This window comes from Sus scrofa, chromosome 9, assembly GCF_054392235.1.
Source record: "Sus scrofa isolate SSC_HxYL_T2T_F1_AM1 chromosome 9, Sscrofa_HxYL_maternal_Yorkshire_Landrace_v2.0, whole genome shotgun sequence".
NCBI lineage: Eukaryota > Metazoa > Chordata > Mammalia > Artiodactyla > Suidae > Sus > Sus scrofa.
The window spans coordinates 46,168,543-46,188,379 of record NC_139391.1 but is presented as its reverse complement, the minus strand read 5'-3'; the positions used below and the strand labels follow the sequence as shown (position 1 = coordinate 46,188,379).

General features: G+C 38.5%; 2 protein-coding genes and 1 long non-coding RNA gene across 12 annotated transcripts in view; 2 read left to right on the top strand and 1 right to left on the bottom strand.

Annotated features, from left to right (window-relative positions):
- IL10RA (interleukin 10 receptor subunit alpha) overlaps window positions 1-19,837 on the bottom strand; it is a 926,736-nt gene that overhangs the window by 176,596 nt on the left and 730,303 nt on the right. The window lies entirely within an intron of this gene.
- Window positions 1-19,837, top strand: part of DDX6 (DEAD-box helicase 6) — a 38,138-nt gene that overhangs the window by 5,313 nt on the left and 12,988 nt on the right. For 4 of the 10 annotated variants that reach the window (XM_005667408.3, XM_005667409.4, XM_003129914.6 and 1 more), the window contains exons 3-10: window positions 2,059-2,122; window positions 2,993-3,097; window positions 11,942-12,071; window positions 13,516-13,662; window positions 14,965-15,059; window positions 16,453-16,575; window positions 18,097-18,225; window positions 19,423-19,539. In XM_005667408.3, coding sequence (XP_005667465.1) covers window positions 2,059-2,122; window positions 2,993-3,097; window positions 11,942-12,071; window positions 13,516-13,662; window positions 14,965-15,059; window positions 16,453-16,575; window positions 18,097-18,225; window positions 19,423-19,539 — 910 coding nt within the window. Of the gene's footprint in view, window positions 1-310; window positions 2,123-2,992; window positions 3,098-11,941; window positions 12,072-13,515; window positions 14,344-14,389; window positions 15,060-16,452; window positions 16,576-18,096; window positions 18,226-19,422; window positions 19,540-19,837 lie in introns of all 10 variants that reach the window. The other 6 variants (XM_084976311.1, XM_021062947.2, XM_013979455.3 and 3 more) reach the window with 3 other exon arrangements.
- LOC146399882 (uncharacterized) lies at window positions 4,959-10,748 on the top strand. Its single transcript, XR_014815413.1, has 2 exons — window positions 4,959-7,230; window positions 8,401-10,748. It is a non-coding gene; the product is annotated as an uncharacterized LOC146399882 (long non-coding RNA).

The following is a 19,837-nucleotide window of genomic DNA, read 5'->3' as shown; positions in this document are numbered from 1 at the left end:
TGTAGAAACTAAGTATTTTCTGCATTACACTCTGTCTTGACAAAATATGAATAGGCTATCAACATTTAGGCTATTTTTATTTTATTTTATTTTTGTCTTTTTGCCTTTTCTAGGGCTGCTCCTGCGGCACGTGGAGGTTCCCAGGCTAGGGGTCGAATCGGAGCCGTAGCCGCCGGTCCATGCCACAGCCACAGCAACTTGGGATCTGAGTTGTGTCTGCAACCTACACCATAGCTCATGGCAACGCCGGATCCTTAACCCACTGAGCAAGGGCAGGGATCGAACCCGAAACCTCAAGGTTCCTAGTCAGATTCATTAACCACTGTGCCACAACGGGAATTCCTAGGCTATTTTCAGTCTTTAAGGATAGAAACAAAAATCTGTTTTATTTCATTTTGAGAGTATTTTCTACTTAAACTCTGAGCTAACAGTGGATTTTCCCCCTTTTTTGCTTTTTTTTAGAATTGTTTCTTTTCAATTCTGTGAATCTTTGAATTTCAGTTTAAATGTCATCTCTTCTATGAAGACTTTTGGATCTCATGTCTTAGAGCTCTTGTACTATCTAGAGCTCTTATAGTAGCTATCTATATCACCTGTTTTCTCATTAAAATTTTTTAACCTCCTAAGATTGTAAATTTTTTTGTGGAAAGATTTTGCATTATTTCTTCTGCATTTTTATTCACTTTTTATTGAATTTGGCAATGTGGCAAGCTGGCCTACTAGGATGTTCAACTGACATTTTTGCTTAGAAACTTTTGTGTGGTATAGACTAGAATGAAAGGCTTTCTTAGTACACTTGGATTGGTAGCAAATAGTTACTTGTGTTAGAATATCTTGAATTATGTGGGACCTAGCTTTGGGTAACATATACATTCATCTTTCTAAATCAACACTCCTGAGACATTTGGGGGGCTCTAAGAGTTGCCATAATTAAATTAGTGAAAGCTTATTTTAAAGATGACAGTTGAAAACATAGTCTACTTTATTGACAGTCTTTTCTTCTCTTAGACGCTTCGGGTATTAAGTTTTTACTTGACCAAAAAGAAAATTTTTTGGAGTTCTCTGGTGGCCTAGTGGTTAAGGATTTGGCATCACTGTTGTGGTTCAGGTTGCTGCTGTGGTACAGGTTTGATCCCTGGCCCTAGAACTTCTGCATGCTTCAAGCATGGCAAAAATAATAATAATTTTTTTAAGAAAATTAGGTTTTTTAAAATTTATTTTCTTTCATGGTTTCAAGCATCCTCCAGTAAAAAAAGATCATGAGAGATGTTTATTAGCAGTTAAAATTGAGTTCTTATTTTGCCAGGCATTGTGCTGAGTACTTTACAGAAATTATTTTATATAATTCTTATACCATTATATATATAAAAGAATAGAGGTTTAGAAAAGTAACAGCTGCAAGGTCACAGAACTAGTAAGTAGAAGGGCCAGGGCTTAAACCTAAGTCTGAAAGTTTTTTTTTTTTTTTGGCTGCTTCTGTGGCATGCAGACGTCCACAGGTCAGGGATCAAACCCATACCACAGCAGTGACAACACTGGCTGCTTAACCCACCTGGATACCTTATCCTTTCTATTCTTGATTTGTTTAAAATTCTCCCTAGATTGTTCTTTGTAAGAAGAGTAGTTTTTCTAAAGCGTATCTCTGTATATCTCTTAACCATATTAAGTAAATGGCAATATATTAAACTTACTGTGCTTTTTATTTTTTATTTTTATTTTTTCCTTCTTTTAGGGCCGCACCTGTGGCGTATGGAAGTTCCCAGGCTAGGGGCCAAATCAGAGCTGCAGCTGCCAGCCTACACCATAGCCACAGCAATGTGGATCCAAGCCGCAACTGTGACCCATGCTGCAGCTTGTGGCAACACTGGATCCTTAACACATGGAGCAAGGCCAGGGATTGAACCCACATCCTTATGAATATTAGTTGGTTTCTTAAGCCACTGAGCCATGATGGGAACTCCTTACTGTGCTTTTTAGAAATTATAATTGAAGTGAATTATCTTTTAGAGTAGTGATGCTATGAATTCTGATACTTCAGTTTTACTCTATTTTCTCTAGACCTGGTGATGACTGGAAAAAGACTTTAAAACTCCCTCCAAAGGATCTAAGAATCAAAACTTCGGTAAGTTGGTAACATTCAAGTGGAAAAATGATGTGTAATTCCTAAAAGTGAAGTAGTTACTTAGTAATAGGCACTATGTGTTGACTCTTAAAGTAAGTTGAAATTGTACAGTTCATGTATGATGAACTGATGAAAACTTCCACTGTTTGGAGGAAATTAATATTAAATGTGTTTATACATATATTTATCTTACCTCATTTGTGAAATGCTTGTATGGGTTTCAAGGCATTTTCTCAAAATTCTCTGCTTACAGCAGCACAGTAAGATTCAAGCTAGGTACTACCCCATTTTGTGGATGAGAAAACTAAAGTTGAGAGGTTAGTTCTCTTAGCCCAGTGTTCTTCACCCAAGGTCAGTTTTTGCCCTCTAGGAAGCATTTAGCAATAGCTGAAGACATTTTTGGTTTTCACAGCTGAGGGGATGCTGTAAGACAGCCCCTTATAGCAAAGAATTTTTTGGCCCAAATGTCAATAATGCTGGGCTTGAGAAATCCTGGTTTAGACTAGGATATTTGTAGGCAATGAGCAGTGGAGCTAGGGTTTGACTTCACACCTGTGATTTGCAATTCACAGCTTGGTACTTATATAGAAATAACAGTTTTCCATCAGTCCTTAGAAGAAAATAACCACAGGGTAGCTGGGCTTTCCCTTACAGATATGTTTTTAAATGGCTTGTATGTTTTAAGGAGAGTGTTTATTCTTCAGGAATAGTTGAAATACAGATCAAGACAGAACTAAATATGTGTATATATCTTACTTATATCTTAAAGGAATTAGTCTATCAGACACTTTCTTAAGCATGCTAATTATCAAAGGAACACAATTGTACTTCATTCTTTTATGTTGTTGTTTGTCTGTTTTGTTTGACTAGGATGTGACTTCCACAAAAGGAAATGAGTTTGAAGATTACTGTTTGAAACGGGAGTTGCTAATGGGAATTTTTGAAATGGGCTGGGAAAAGCCCTCTCCTATTCAGGTATGTTACCCCTTTTTGTCATATATATAATGTTATGAGTTAAGAGTTACTTTACTTTTTGATCTGTGAGGATGATATAATGAACCAACATTTCTCTCAAGTGTGTATATACAGACGTATATATGCACATGCATGAGCACACTTTCTCAACCTTTAAAGGGTAAATTACAAAACCATAGATATTTCAGTATTTCCTAAGTATAGGGATATTCTCTTGTATAAACATAATACAGTTAGTTTCAGTCAGTTTAACTATTTCGGTGTGTATTTCCTAAGTATAGGGATATTCTCTTGTATAAACATAATACAGTTAGTTTCAGTCAGTTTAACTTTAATGCAATACTTCAGTTTCATATATCATTTGTATTCTAATTGGCCCCCACATTTTGTCTTTTTTTCTCTTCTGTGCAGGGCCCATCCTAGGATCAGATATTTTAATTGCGAGCAGTTCTCTAGTCTTTTTTTTTTCCTTGATTTTATTGAAGTATAGTTGATTTACAATGTGTTAATTTCTGCTGTACAGCAAAGTGATTCAAGTATACATACATATATATATACACATTGTTTTTCATATTCTTTTCCATTATGGCTTGTCACAGGATATTAAATATAGTTTCCTATTCCTTTATCTTTTTTTGTCTTTTATAACATTGACATATCAAAAATACAGCCCCCCCCCCTTTTTTTTACCCACGGCATATGAAAGTTCCCAGGCTAGGGGTTGAATAGGAGTTGCACCTGCTGGCCTACACCACAGCAACGCAGGATCCGAGCCACATCTGCAACCTACACCACAGCTTGCAGCAACACTGGATCCTTAACCTACTGAGTGAGGCCAGGGATCGAACCCACAACCTCATGGTTACTAGTCGAGTTTATTAACCACTAAGCCACTGGAACTCCCAGGCCTCCCCCCTTTTTAATAGAGCATTCCTGATTTTGAATTTGTCTCATGTTTCCATGTGATTGGTTTGAAATTATGCATTCTTAGCCAGAATACTTCAGAAGTCACCTTTGTAGGTATAGTATCAGTTTGTTCCTTGGGAGTGATTTTAATTTTGATTACCCTGTCAGAGTGGTGTCTTGATTTTTCTACTATGTAATTTCTGCCCCCCCGCACCCTGAAACTAATAAGCAATTTGTGGGAAGCACATTAGGGCAGTGTAGATGTATTACTCTTCATTGGAATTTCCCCCTAGCCTTAGCATCTGTCTAAATTTAATCTACTCTGACAGATTATGATGAGCTTCTAGATCTTAATACTTCTTCCACATTTGGATATATATATAAAGAAGAGCCTTCTCATAGCTCCTCTTTATGTATCTATATATTATCAGTGTGGACTCAATAATTCCTTTTTTTTTTTTCTCTTTTTTAATATGGTATGTTCGTGCTCAAATTATTCCATATTTGGCCAGTGTGAGCTCCTTTAAGCTGGTTCCTTTGCTTTTGTAATATGCCTTTTTTTCTTCTTTTTCCAGTAGACTTATTTTTTTAAAGTAGTCTTAAGTTCAGAGTAATTGAACAAAAGATAAGAGTTTTTTTTATATTAATCTCTGCCCACACATGCATAGCCTCCTTCATTATCAGCATCCCCCATGAGCAATATTTGTTATACAACTGATGAACCTATGTTGGCGTATCACCCAAAGCCCATAGTTTATTGTACATTCTGTGGGTTTGAACAAATGTATAATGACATGTATCCACCATTATAATATCATACAGAGTAGTTTCTTTTTTTTTTTTTTTTTTTTGTCTTTTTGCCTTTTCTAGGGCCACTCCTGCAGCATATGGAGGTTCCCAGGCTAGGGGTCCAATTGGAGCTGTTGCCTCTGGCCTATGCCATATCCACAGCAGCTCGGGATCCGAGCCGCATCTGCGACCTACACCACAGCTCACAGCAATGCCGGATCCTTAACCCACTGAGCAAGGCCAGGGATCAAACCTGTAACCTCATGGTTCCTAGTCAGATTCGTTAACCACTGAGCCACAACGGGAACTCCCAGATTAGTTTCTCTGATGTAAAAATCCCCTGTGCTCCACCTGTTAACCTCCCCCCCCCTTTATTTTTCTTAAGCAATTCGTTTTCAATATACCATGATGCCAAGTTTATCTGTAGACCTACCCAGCCTTAGAATCAGCTATTTCTCCAAGAAATCCTGATTCCTGTTAGTAAGGAGTAGTATTAGAGACCAAGATCTATGCTCTAGGTGCTCTCTTTGCTTCTTGGCCCATTCATGGAAAGAACATGAAAATACATGTACATTTACACATACACACACTTGGCATGTAGACATACATTATATATAAACAAATTTGTTAAATGTCACATAAGTTGAAATTGTTGAATGCAGACTTTACTCAGGACAGACCCTGTGACATCACTGAGTACTTTTTCATCAAACAAAGATCTGTCAAGTGACCTAGAATGTGTCAGACCTTGGGAGTGTTGTGATGAGCAAAATAGATGGGGTTCCTGTAGTCATGGTCTGGTGAAAAGGATAGCTAGTTGTACAGATAATTTCAGGGTAATGTAAAGGGCACATATATGTAGCTATTAGGGGAAGATGGGACAACCTGAAAGAAGTGATCCATGTTCCAAGTGGAGAAGACTTGGGTAGTGATTGCCTTGGGATAAGAGTGCCTTTGTGGACAAACTGAAAGAAGTTTGTTGTGGTTGGAGAAAGTGTCAAGATTAAGTTATCAGGCAATTTGAGTGCAAATACCAAAAATGTCTAGGGATCTACTAATGTTAATCCATTTTATCTACAGGAATGAAAAGTCTTATGGTTGGCTTTTCTGCTATATCATTCAGCTTTGTATTTCCAGGACTTAGCAAGGTGCATGACAGCAAATAGGCCCTCATTGTATTTAGAATACTTTGATGAAATTATGGTTAATGTATATCTTTACGCAGACTTAGTATAAAGAATTTTTTTTTTTTTTTTGTCTTTTGTCTTTTTTGTTGTTGTTGTTGTTGCTATTTCTTGGGCCGCTCCCGCGGCATATGGAGGTTCCCAGGCTAGGGGTTGAATCGGAGCTGTAGCCACCGGCCTACGCCAGAGCCACAGCAACGCGGGATCCGAGCCGCGTCTGCAACCTACACCACTGCTCACGGCAACGCCGGATCGTTAACCCACTGAGCAAGGGCAGGGATCGAACCCACAACCTCATGGTTCCTAGTCGGATTCGTTAACCACTGCGCCACGACGGGAACTCCTAAAGAATTTTTTTTAAGAGCACTAGCTTTGTGGTCAGACTGCCCAGGTTGAATCTCATCTCCACTCCTTTTTTTTTTTTTTTTTTTTGTCTTTTTGCCTTTTTGCCTTTTCTAGGGCCACTCCCACGGTATATGGAGGTTCCCAGGCTAGGGGTCGAATCGGAGCTATAGCCACTGCCCTATGCCAGAGCCACAGCAATGCAGGATCCGAGCCATGTCTGCAACCTACACCCCAGCTCACGGCAACGCCAGATCCTTAACCCACTGAGCAAGGCCACAACCTCATGGTTCCTAGTTGGATTCGTTAACCACTGAGCCACGATGGGAACTCCTTCACTCCTTTCTGAGTTGATTGAGATGTTTCTAAGCCTCAGTTTTCTGACCTATAATAATAGTATACACCCACCATAGCATTGTTGTAGAGATTAAGTTGGGTAATTCATGTTAGTATGCTTAGTACAGTGGCTAGTAAGTGATAAATGCTCAATAAATATTATGGGTTTTTATTTTTTATAGTAGTTTTATCAAAAAAGGATATGGGTTCATTTAGCAGCCTTAATTTTAATCCAGTGCCTTAGACTGCTTATGCTTAGCCACACTGCTGCCAGGCAGACTTAATTCTTAATGGACTCTTACTGGCTCCTTTTTTACAGTTGTATTAAAATGTTAAATTCACTTTGTCTTCTTGGTTTTTTGCGGGGGGGGGGGGGGTGGCGGCAGTGTGGCCACATTTATGGCATGTGGATGTTCCCAGGCCAGGGATTGAACTTGTGCCACAGCTGCAGCAATACTGGATCCTTAACCCGCTGCACCACAAGGGAACTTCAATAAAATGTTAAGTTCACTTTATTATTTTTACTCTTGCTGTTGGTATAGCATATAGATAATTAACTGTCCAGCCACTTAGCCAGTCTGCCATCTAGCTTTTACGTAAAGTAGAAATGATCTCCCTCATAGGATTTCTTTTTCTTTTTTTTCCTTTTAGGGCTGTACTTGAGGCATATGGAAGTTTCCAGGCTAGGGGTTGAGTTGGAGCTGCAGCTGCTGGCCTTTGCCACAGCAGTGCAGGATTCAAGCCTCGTCTATGACCTACACACACCATAGCTCACAGCAACGCCAGATTCTTAGACTAGGGATCAAACCCACATCCTCATGGACACCGGTCAGGTTTGTAAACCACTGAGCCACAATGGGAACTCCTTTTCTTTTTTTTTTTTTTTTTTCCTTAGAGGGTTTTTATTCTGAAGAACAAGTGTATTGGTGTACCTTGTTTTACTGTGCTTTGCTTTACTGTATTTCGCAGATACTGCATTTGGGGTTTTTTTGGTTTGTTTTTTAAACAAATTGAAGGTTTGTGGCAACTCTGTGTTGACAGATGGTGGTTAGTATTTTTAAATTAAGGTATGTATATTGTTTATTTTTACACAGTGCTACTGCACACTTACTAGACTACAGCATAGTAAACATAACTTTTATGCACTGGGAAAGAAGAGAATTTGAGCGACTCTCTTGATTGCAGTGGTCTAGAACCAAATCAGCAATGTTCCCAAGGTGTGCCTATATAAACAAAACATTTTGAAATAGGAAGCACAGTTTGAATACAAAGTATTATTGGAGTTCCATGGCAGCTCAGAGGGTAGAAGATCGGGGATTGTCACTGCAGTGGCTCTGGTTACAGATGTGGCATGGGTTCAGTCCCTGGCCCAGGAACTTCTGTGTGCCATGGGTGTGGCCAAAATTTTTTTTAAATAAAGTATTGTTTTATATGCCTGAAATTGTCATTCACAGTGCCTTTTTCTACACTACTGCTTTGCTTGAGAATCTGGAAAACACAAGACTTACGGTTCTAAGGAATCCTTCAGCATAACAAACCATAAATATTAGAACTTTAGGAGTTCCTGTCGTTGTGCAGCAGAAACCGAGGCCATGAGGTTTCAGGTTCAATCCCTGGCCTTGCTCAGTGGGTTAATAAAGATCCAGCGTTGCCGTGAGTTGTGGTGTAGGTCACGACGCAGCTTGGATCTGGCGTTACTGTGGCTGTGGTGTAGGCCAGCATCTGTAGATCCAATTAGACCCCTAGCCTGGGAACCTCCATATGCCATGGGTACTGCCCTCACGAGACAAAAGGAAAAAAAAAAATTAGAGCTTTAGAACCAAAAAGAAATTTAGAAGTCCTCTGGTATAGTCTGGCATCATGACTGATGTTCTTCTGTTCTTATCTGCCTTCTTTCCACTTGTTTTCTTTTTTTTCCTATGTCTGTTGTCGTAATGATTAACATCATTTTACAATTTTATTCAGTTTTTTGTCTAAATATAAATAATTTTTTAAATAATTTGGTGACCATAAGATATAAATCACATAGGACACAATTCACACACTTCAAGTTTACAGTTTTTTTTCCTGTACATTCACAGTTGTGCAACCAGTTAATACAGTCAGTTCTAGAACATTTTCATCACCCCAAAAATTCCTAGTAGTCTCCCCTCAGTTTTCCTCTAGTTCTAATCAACCACTAATCTTTCTGTTTCTATGGGTTGGCCCGTTCTGGTTTTTTGTGACTGGTTTTTTTTTTAGACTTGGCATGTTTTTAGGGTTCATCAATACTGTATCATAGATCAGTACTTCATTCCTTTTAATTGCTGAGTTATATTCCATTGTATGGCTCTATCACATTTGGTTTATCCATTTTTCAGTTGGTAGGGTTGTTAGCTATTATGGATAATGTTATTTTGAACATCGATGTACGAGTTTTTGTGGAGTTGTTTCCATTTCTCTCAGGTATATACTGATGAGTAGAATTGCTGGTACATAAGTAACTGTTTAAACTTTTGAGGAACTGCCAGACTTTTCAAAATGGCCGCACAGTCTACTTATAGTATATGAGGTTCTGATTTCTCTATTAGCAGACCTGAGTTCAAATCCTGGTTCTGGCCTTTCTTGCTTTGCTGCCTTGGGCAAAACAATCTGTCTCAGGATATGTTTTGTAAGAACTTGAAAGGATATAAATAACATTAAATAGCTAAGCATAGTGCCCATCACACAGTAAATTGTTTAGCTTCCTTTTTTTCTTCTCCCTGGCAGCTCCCCAAGATTTCCTCTTGGGTTTCAAAGCTGTCTGGGTCTGACTTGAATTCTCTTGCTTCATTTCTCTTAATCTTCCTACCAAACAGTAGTAAGAGATTGTGTGGATGTGCTTGATTCCCTGACTGCTAACTAATAATGGCTACCGTATAGGACAAAACATCAGTGCATCGTAATTTACAAACTAGCTTACTTACTTTGTTAAAGCCCTATCCTTAAACAGTTTCTGTAGAGCATAAGTCCTGTCAAAGAGAGCAGAGGAATAGAAGTCAGTGGCCTTTAAGTAGAAAGGTAAACCCAAAATAGAAGTTAGGATAACCCCAATCTAATTCTACCCTCTCTGACTTTGTTCAGAAGTTTTATCCTTTTAAAGGGCCTGACTCAGATTCCTAGCCTTTTTTTCTACTCTAGAACTGAGTAGTGTGCAGGTAGCCTGTTTAAAAACCATAGAAGAAAATGAACCCATGGGGATAATAAGCCTTCAGGATACCTGAAGATTAGTAGAGCTGACTCAAAGTAGAAGAGATTAATAAGACCATAGGGTCAAAAATAAGATTTCGTTCTTTGACCTGTTTTACCATAATCTCACTGTTTAATGATAGCTATAGGAATAAGGTAACAGAGTCTTTGTCACTGCACAATTTTTGCAGTTGTTTTGGCAACTGTGCTAGTTATTCTAACCATAAGGAACTCATCCGTCCTATGTGATTGGTGTTCCTTTTTTGCTTTTTAGGGCTGCACCCACAGCATGTGGAGGTTCACAGACTAGGGGTCAAATCAGAGCTATAGCTGCTGGCCTAGCTATAGGCTGTTGCAGGATCCAAGCCACGTCTGCAGCCTGCACCACAGCTCAGGGCAATGTCAGATCCTTAACGCACTGAGCGAGGCCAGGGGTCGAACCCACAACCTTATGGTTCCTAGTCGGATTCATTTTGGCTGTGCCACGATGGGAGCTCCTGTGATTATTGTTCTAGAATGAGTGTCATGGTGGGAAATGAAAGTCATGATGTTTATGGCTTAATTTCTCCAATAACAGTTTTTAAGTGCTAGAGATATTGTTTTGGACATTAGCTCAAGAAAAGAAAGAAACGCATTGTGGCTCAGCGGTAATGAATCCGACTAGGATCCATGAGGATGCAGGTTTAATCCCTGGACTCACTCAGTGGGTTAACGATCCAGTGTTGCCATGAGCTGTGGTGTAGGTTGCATATGTGGCTTGGATCTTGCATGTCTGTGGTGCAAGTTGGCAACTATAGCTCTCATTCAGCCCCTATCCTGGGAACTTCCATACGCCTCGAGTGTGGCCCCGAAAAGCAAAAAAAAAAAAAAAAAAAAAAAAAAAGAAATCAGTAATTGTTATGGTGATTATGAATCTTTCATGTTTTTATTTTCCTAATATTATAGTTTTAGAAATTAAAATTTCTTAGTTTTAGAAATAAAAATATTCTGGGAGTTCCTCCTCTGGCACGGTTAAGAATCTGACTGCAGTGGCTTGGGTCACTGCAGAAGTGGTGCAGGTTTGATTCCTGGCCCGGTGCAGTGAGTTAAGGATCCAGTGTTGCCACAGCTGTAGCAAGGATTCAATTCCTTGGCCCAGAAACTTCCATATTCCATAGGTGTGGCAATTTAAAAAAAAAAAGAAAACAAACACTGCTTCCTCCCAGTTCATACCTACCTTGCCTTTTTAATTCTGTTTATGTGTATTTAATATTTTGTAATTGTCGGGAATCCAGTCCACAGACATTGGACATTATGTAACACAATTAAAAATATCAAATGGAACCTGAGATTAACTTTTCCAGTCTATTCCTGTTTTGTGTAAGGATAAATCGTCCAAGCTACAATTTTTCTAGTCAGATTGATTTACTAGTCTTAGAATAATCATATATCTATATCCTTGATCTATTCTGTTTTTTTTTTTTTTTGCCTTTTTTTTTTTTTTTTTTTTTTTTTTGCCTTTTTTGCCATTTCTTGGGCTGTTCCAGCAGCATGTGGAGGTTCCCAGGCTAGGGGTCTAATCGGAGACCCGAGCCGCGTCTCCAACCTACACCACAGCTCACAGCAAGGCCAGATCTTGACCCACTGAGCGAGGCCAGGGATCGAACCCGCAACCTCATGGTTCCTAGTCAGATTCATTAACCACTGCGCCACGACAGGAACTCCTTTTCTTCCAGTTTTAATTGTGAATTGTCCTTTGCTTTTTTCCCTGTATTTATCAGCCTAAATTCCTCCTCTTTATTGTTGATGCTCACCTTCCTTAGATACAATACTCCCATATACAAACTCACATATGTAGGTTTTATTACATTAGGATACAAAATAGTATGTATTTTATGAGCAGTTTTGGTAAATGTTAGTTGACACTGATGGCGATATGGATTGGTCCTACTAATTTACTTGGTCTCTTTATAAAACACAAATATAAAACAGTTTAAAGTAATACCAAAGAGGTATTTAATACCTTCAGCGTGTTTTAAAGAATTTGCTTATGTACTATTTTTTAATTCATAAGTTAATTTGCATTGTCTTTTTCTTTTAGGAGGAGAGCATTCCCATTGCTTTATCTGGTAGGGATATTTTAGCTAGAGCAAAAAATGGAACAGGCAAGAGCGGTGCCTACCTCATTCCCTTACTTGAACGGCTAGACCTGAAGAAGGACAATATACAAGGTTAGTTGTATGTTTAAACTAAAATGGCACTTTAAACCTTGGAACTCTGTAGAAGGTATTACCATCTTTTTTTAGTCAGAACTTAATCTGGAATTGGTATTTATCCTTTCCACAGCTTTTAGCCTGATCGCCTTACAAAAATGATTCCCAGCTTATAAGAGAGGTTTTATAAAGTTCTAGTTTTCAAAGTTCTTTTACATGTTACACAGTTACGAAACATTCCATGAGTTAGGCAAAAAGAGTATTGTCCTTATAAATAGGAAAGCTAAGCTTTTGAAAAGTTAAATTATATGACATAGCTACTTTCACACTATTAGCACTGAACTGTTTTGTTTCTTGTGGCACATGCGTGTCTGCAGGGTTCCTTGAAGAAACATGAACTTTTCCTCGCTAAAGCCTTTGCTTTGGGGATTTTAAGAGGGAAGAAACAGACTTCCATAGATGTACACAGAATAAGCTAGTAGAGTTAAATTTTCATTTCTAAACCTTTTTCTTAAATTTTTAACTTTTTTTTTTTCTTCTTTTTAGGGCAGCACCTGAGGCATATGGAGGTTCCCAGGCTAGGGGTCCAATTGGAGCTACAGCTGCCAGCCCACACCACAGCCACAGCTACATCAATTCCAAGCTGCATCTGCATCCTACACCACAGCTCACAGCAACGCTGTATCCTTAACCCACTGAGCAAGGCCAGGGATCGAATCCACAGCTTCATGGTTTCTAGTCAGATTCATTTCCGCTGCACCACAACAGGAACTCCAATTTTTAACTTACTTGATGTGTAATTTTTTTCTCCCATCTTCCTGTTACCTACTTTCATATTATGTAAATGGAACTGGGCAGCAGGAGTTTCCTATTTGGGTATTTTGACTAGTGACTCTCTTACTGAAATACTAATAAACTTTGAGCTAAGAATTGCCAACTCAATTCAAAAGGTTTGTAACTAAGAAGAATGCAGAAATTGTATAGCATTGTTGCTGAGGAAAAGTCTAAATTTGGAACACTGTGATAGGTTTTTTTTTTTTTGCTATTTCTTGGGCCGCTCCCGCGGCATATGGAGGTTCCCAGGCTAGGGGTCAAATCAGAGCTGTAGCCACCAGCCTACACCAGAGCCACAGCAACTCGGGATCTGAGCCACATCTGCAACCTACACCACAGCTCACGGCAACGCCGGATCCTTAACCCACTGAGCAAGGCCAGGGATCAAACCTGCAACCTCGTGGTTCCTAGTTGGATTCGTTAACCACTTCGCCATGATGGGAACTCCTGTGATAGGTTCTTTTAAAAAGATTTATTCATTTGACTTTTCAGAATGAGGCCTGTTATTATTCATCTTTTTAATATGTCTTAGTGTCTAGACTCCACAAGGGACAGTATTTCTGTAGCTTCTTAAACTCTTAAAATATATGTCACTTTTTCCTGTTCTCTGTTTCTTGGTATTTTCCAGCAATGGTGATTGTTCCCACTAGAGAACTTGCTCTGCAGGTCAGTCAAATTTGCATCCAGGTCAGCAAACACATGGGAGGGGCCAAAGTGATGGCAACCACAGGAGGAACCAATTTACGAGATGACATAATGAGGCTTGATGATACAGGTAGGAAATGAATGATTGATATAAGGTGCGTGGCTCTCTATAATTTCACACACAGGTGTTTCAGTAAATTATTATTGCTTATAAAATTAATAAGGAACAAACATTGAAAATTTAAAAATAAAAAGGAACAAACGTAGTAGAAAAATGAATAAAGGGAATGACAATTTCATTCAAAATAAAAAACCAAATTGTTTTAGTCACTGATAAGGATATTCAGGAGCTTCCTAGTGGCTCGGCAGGTTAAGAATCTGGCATCACTGTTGTGGCACAGGTTTGAACCCTGGCCTGGGAACTTCTATATCTGCATGCCATGGGTGCAGCCAAGGGGGAAAAATGGATATTCAGACTTACTGGTAAATTTTTTAAATGTACATAAAAACAATAAATTGACATGGTGCCAATCTGATTGACAAGCTTAATTAACTACGATTGGCAAGGCTAAATTAGTAACCAGTAATGCGAGTTTCAGTTCTTACCCATTGACTTGGGTGCAACCCCTAGCCTGGGAACTTCCTTATGCCATGGCTTCAGCCCTTAAAAAACAAACAAACAAACAAACAAATGAGTTCCCATCATGGCTCAGCGGAGACGAATCTGACTAGTAACCATGAGGACGCAGGTTTGATCCCTGGCTTCGCTCAGTGGGTTAAGGATCCAGCATTGCCATGATCTGTGGTGTAGGTCACAGCCACAGCTCGGATCCTGCGTTGCTGTGGCTGTGATGTAGGCCGGCAGCTACAGCCCCAGTTCAACCCCTAGCCTGGAAACCTCCGTATGCTGCTGGTGCAGCCCTAAGATGATAAAAAAAAAAAGACCAAAAAAATGAAATCCACGTATATAAAATTATACATAGAATTTTTGTCAGAATTTTATATATGATTGTCATTTGATTTACTTACTGTATTCATACTGTGCAATTATTTTAAATGATCATCTTACTTGATTCTTATAACAATCTTTTGAAGACCATTGATCTAGATTAGAAGCAAGCTACTGTATCAGAATCTTGGCATGCCTTTTGTTTCCCCTTGGGGGTTGTCCTAGGACAAAGAAGTATGCCCATAATTAGAGCAGGTGATTTGAAAAGCTATAGCCCACCCCATGTAAAGGTTGAAACTAACAAGTATTCTCTAACCAACTGAAGATGAAATGGAAATCTATATTCTAAAACACATCTTTGTCTCTTTGTATTATACCTCCCTAAATTTATAGCAGTTTCTTATATATATATGTATGATAAACCTTTATATTTTTTTGCCTCAACTAAAATTAATAAGAATATATGTTTTCTTATCTTGGTAGTGCATGTGGTGATAGCTACCCCTGGGAGAATTCTGGATCTTATCAAGAAAGGAGTAGCAAAAGTTGATCATGTCCAGATGATAGTATTGGATGAGGTAATGTCTCTTCCTTTGGAAAGATACTATTCTGCACTACCCTGCTTTGTTTATAATTGCCAGTGAATGAGGCATAAGCTCTTTGTGTTTATGACCTAATAAACACATTACTCTTGTCAGTTTGAACTAATTTGTTGATGAAACATGTTTTGTCCTTTAAAAGCAATAGATGATAGGCATTTATAGGATAATTCAGCCTTGATTTTTTTCTTAGGGAAAACAGTTTATGTTTTATTTCTATTTTTTTAGAAGAGAAGTTGTTGAATAATCTCAAAGCCAAGTTCATTCTTGAGTTTCTTTCCATTCTGTGATCTTAAAATGTCTCTAACCTTTCGTTTAACATATACTACCTTGTATTGTTTGGTTTTTCATCTCTGTTACGTACATGTGTTATCTAAGTTATAAGTGCCTTTTAAGAACATACTCATCTCTACATCATTGGGATCTAGCAGTATTTTATGCATGTATTAAACCAGTATTGATGTTTTGAAATAAAGTTACTTTCCTGTTTGGTCTATGTTTTATTTTTTTTGTTGTTGTTTATTTTTTTAATTTTTTTGTCTTTTTAGCTATTTCTTGGGCCACTCCCGCGGCATATGGAGGTTCCCAGGCGAGGGGTCGAATCAGAGCTGTAGCCGCTGGCCTATGCCAGAGCCACAGCAACGTGTGATCCGAGCCGAGTTTGCAACCTACACCACAGCTCACGGCAACGCCGGATCGTTAACCCACTGAGCAAGGGCAGGGACCGAACCCTCAACCTCATGGTTCCTAGTCAGATTCGTTAACCACTGCGCCACGACGGGAACTCCTGGTCTATGTTTTAGATAAACTAGATCAGTTTGGTCATGGTCCAATTCAGAACAGGCTTTTTTATCTTTGAGTAATTAGCGCATTTATAGTCACTGTGCGCTAGCACTAAGTGCTGTACATGTTTTTTCATCTAATTTTTAAAACAACCCCATGAGGTATATATTTCATAAAGTAGTTAACTATAGTTAGACATCCTAATTTTTAAATTTTGGAAAATGAAATATTCAGTGGTTCAGAAACCTCCCAACATAGCTAATAAGTGAAGGAGACAAGTTTTAACTTTTAACCACTATTCAGTAATGCCTCTTTAATAGAAATCACATTAAAATGTTATGGGAACAGGATTTTATCTGTCTAGGATTTTTTTTTTTGCCCCTAGAAGATCAGTATTACAGACTTTTTCCCTTCTATATCACTTGTAGTAATGTGTCTTGGTGCTTATGTACCATACAGTGTTGTAGAGGACTTAACTCTTTACAACCAGGAATGTTCCTTGAATGCTCTTGTTGGATGATGACTTATTAACCAAAGAGACCTTAGACATTATTTCATTGTTTTTAATTGTCTTCTCTTTGTACTGCAGGCGGATAAGTTGCTGTCACAGGATTTTGTGCAGATAATGGAGGATATTATTCTCACGCTACCTAAAAACAGACAGATTTTATTATATTCCGCTACTTTCCCTCTTAGTGTACAGAAGTTCATGGTGAGTATAAACCTATGCTTGGAAGTACACCTTTATCTGTAATTACATCTTATTAGTCTGTACATTAGGTTGATTTCAAGTTTTGGATTTTTTCTCAACTGCTTCATTAAGGTTTGTCATGCATAAGTTAAATGATTTTTTTTTCTTCTTTTTAGGGCCACATCAGTGACGTATGGAAGTTCACAGGCTAGGGATCCATTTGGAGCTGTACTGCGAGCCTACACCACAGCCACATCAATACCAGATTCAAGCCACATCTGAGACCTGTGCTGCAGATTGCAGCAGTATCAGATCCTTAACTCACTGAGTGAGGCGAGGGATCGAACCCACATTCTCTCAGATACTAGTTGCATTCTTATCCTGCTGAGCCACAATGGGAACTCCTAAATGATTTTTTTTTTTTTTTTAAGATATAGAAGTAATTTGCTTCTTACTTGTTCATTTAGGTTTTGGTGTTAGGCTGACATAGCCATTGATGATAAATGGATTATAACATAAGCCTGTATTTAAAGTACAACATAGGAGTTCCCTTGTTATGCAGTGGGTTAAGGATCTGGTGTTGTCACTGCCATGGCACGGTTTGCTCCCTGGCCCAGAAACTTGCAACATGCCACAGACTTGGACCAAAAAAAAAAAAAAAAAAGTACAAAATAATAACAGCTATATATAAAAGGCGCAGGAGCTCCTACTGTGGTAAAGCAGGTTAAGGATCCAGCATTGTCTTTTCACAGCATAGCGGCTTAAGGATCCAGCATTGCTTGCACCTGTGGTGTAGATCACAGCCGCAGCTCAGATTCCATATGCTGTGGGTACAGCCCAGTGGTCTAGTGGTTAAGACTTGACACTTTCACCACTCTGGCCCTGGTTTAGTCAATCCCTGTTCTGGGAACTGAGAGCCATATCAAGCTGCTGCACACCACTACCAAAAAATAGTAACATATATAACTTAGCTATGTATGAGTGTTAGATCTCTCATTTTATGGTAATTTACTTCTTCCATTACAGATTATATATTTTAAAGAGAGCTGCATTCCTTAAGAGTTTATCAGACAGAAATACATGAAGATGTATTTCAAGTTTAAAAAATACACACTCTGGGGGAGTTCTCTGATGGCCTAGCGGGTTGAGGCTCCTGCGTTCTCACCGCTGTGGCTCTGGTTGCTGCTGTGCGGCGTAGGTTCAATCCCTGGCCCAGGAATTCCCACATACTGCCTGTGTGGCAAAAAAGAAAAAAAAAAAATCCAAAAAAAAAAAAACAAGAGAGAACCTGAAATAAACGTTGCAACTCTCATTTTAAAAAAATAAATAAAAATAAATAAATAAAAAATACACTCTGGGAGTTCTCTTGTGGCTCATTGGGTTAGGGTCCAGTGTCACTACAGCAGCTTGGGTTTTTTCTGTGGTACAGGTTCAGTCCCTGGCCTGGGAACTTCCACATTCCATGGGCTTAGCTAAAAAAAATAAAGTAAAAAATGTACTCTGCTTTCACTTAAGTATAAGACTCTTCTTTTTTTCCTCCAGAATTCCCATTTGCAGAAACCCTATGAGATTAACCTGATGGAGGAACTAACTTTGAAGGGAGTAACCCAGTACTATGCGTACGTAACTGAGCGCCAAAAAGTACACTGCCTCAACACACTTTTCTCCAGGGTAAGCTTATTAGGCTTCAGCTGCTGAATGTTATATATTGCTTAACCCCAATAAAACATAGTTATAACAGTTTTCTCACCATTTTCAACAAAAGTCCTTAGATTTTCCTTTTGAAAAGCAGTTATGGTTGTTGCTCTGAAGCTGCTGCTATGTGATAGACAAGTCACAGGCACTTTTAATGTGATTTTAAAATAATTTGGCCTTAATTACAGATGATCCTCATTATTTTCAGTAATTACAGTTTTTCTGTTGTAAGCAGATACTGTTTTTGCAAATTTACCTACTTGCCAAAATTTGCTTGTACCTGAAATCAGTACTCAGGTGCTCTTGAAGTTATTTGCAGACATAGGTGAAAATTTTGAGCCCCCATGCATGTTCCTACCTTAAGTTGAACAAGGCAACACTGCCTTCATGTTTTAGTTCTCATAATATAAATGAACATCCTTGGACCAGATTTCCCTGGTGGCACGGCAGGTTAAGGATCCGACATTGTCACTGCTGTGGCTCTGATTGCTATGGCACGGGTTTGATCCCTGGTACAGGAACTTCCTCATGCTGAGGACGTGGCCTAAATAAATAAATAAGTGAACATCCTTTTCATAATCTTTTTAATGCCACATTTCCCACATTTTTGTGCTCCCCCCACCCTGAGTATAAAATTGCTCCTAGGTGTAGTGCTGAGGTGCTCTCCTGTGTTCCTAAGAAGAATGATGTACCTTGCAGAGGAAAAGTATACTGGATAAACTTCATAAAGGCATGAGTTACAGTGCCGTTAGCCATGAGTAAATAAGGTGTCTTTAAACAGTAACACAATACAACAAAGTTATTGTTTGATCCATCGATGACAAAGTTATGAGTTCCTCGCAGGAACTTAACCTTGAGTTTTCCCTGGGAACAGTGGTCACAGATTCACTAATTCAGTGTTTGCAGCAATTGTATGGAACATAACTACCTTAAGTAATGAGAATTTACTGTGTTTTACTCTTGTTGGCAACTATGTGTCCCTTGGAAAAAATACCCTTGTACAATAAAACTACTACATGATGAATAATACTTAAAATTTTTATAGTTTTGCATCTCCCTTGTATCATGAGAATCTGAATTTGTTAGTCATTTGTTAGTCAATATTTCCAAGATTTGGCAAAGTTAATGAAGGTTTTTGTTTTTCTTACATTTTTTTTTTCCCCCTTTGCTCAGCTTCAGATAAACCAGTCGATCATTTTCTGTAACTCCTCTCAGAGAGTTGAATTGCTAGCCAAGAAGATTTCTCAACTGGGTTATTCTTGCTTCTATATCCATGCTAAAATGAGGCAGGTGAGTATAAAACTTTGAACTTGCACAGGTTTTTAAATAATCTTTTTCTAAGTGTTTTTTGAATTTTTGTTTTGCTTTGATCCTCTTCTCAATGCCCTGAGTTTAAGAATAAATTATCCCTTAGGCAAAGGATCCTTAATTTTAACCTTTCTATGGGTTTTTTATTTTTAGTTTTTTAAATTATAGTTGATTTACAGTGTTTGGTCAATTTCTGCTATACAGCAAAGTGTCTATGATTAGGTTTTCTAACTATAATAGGGGTAGTAGTACATCTTATAGGGTTGTTAGGAAAACTGAG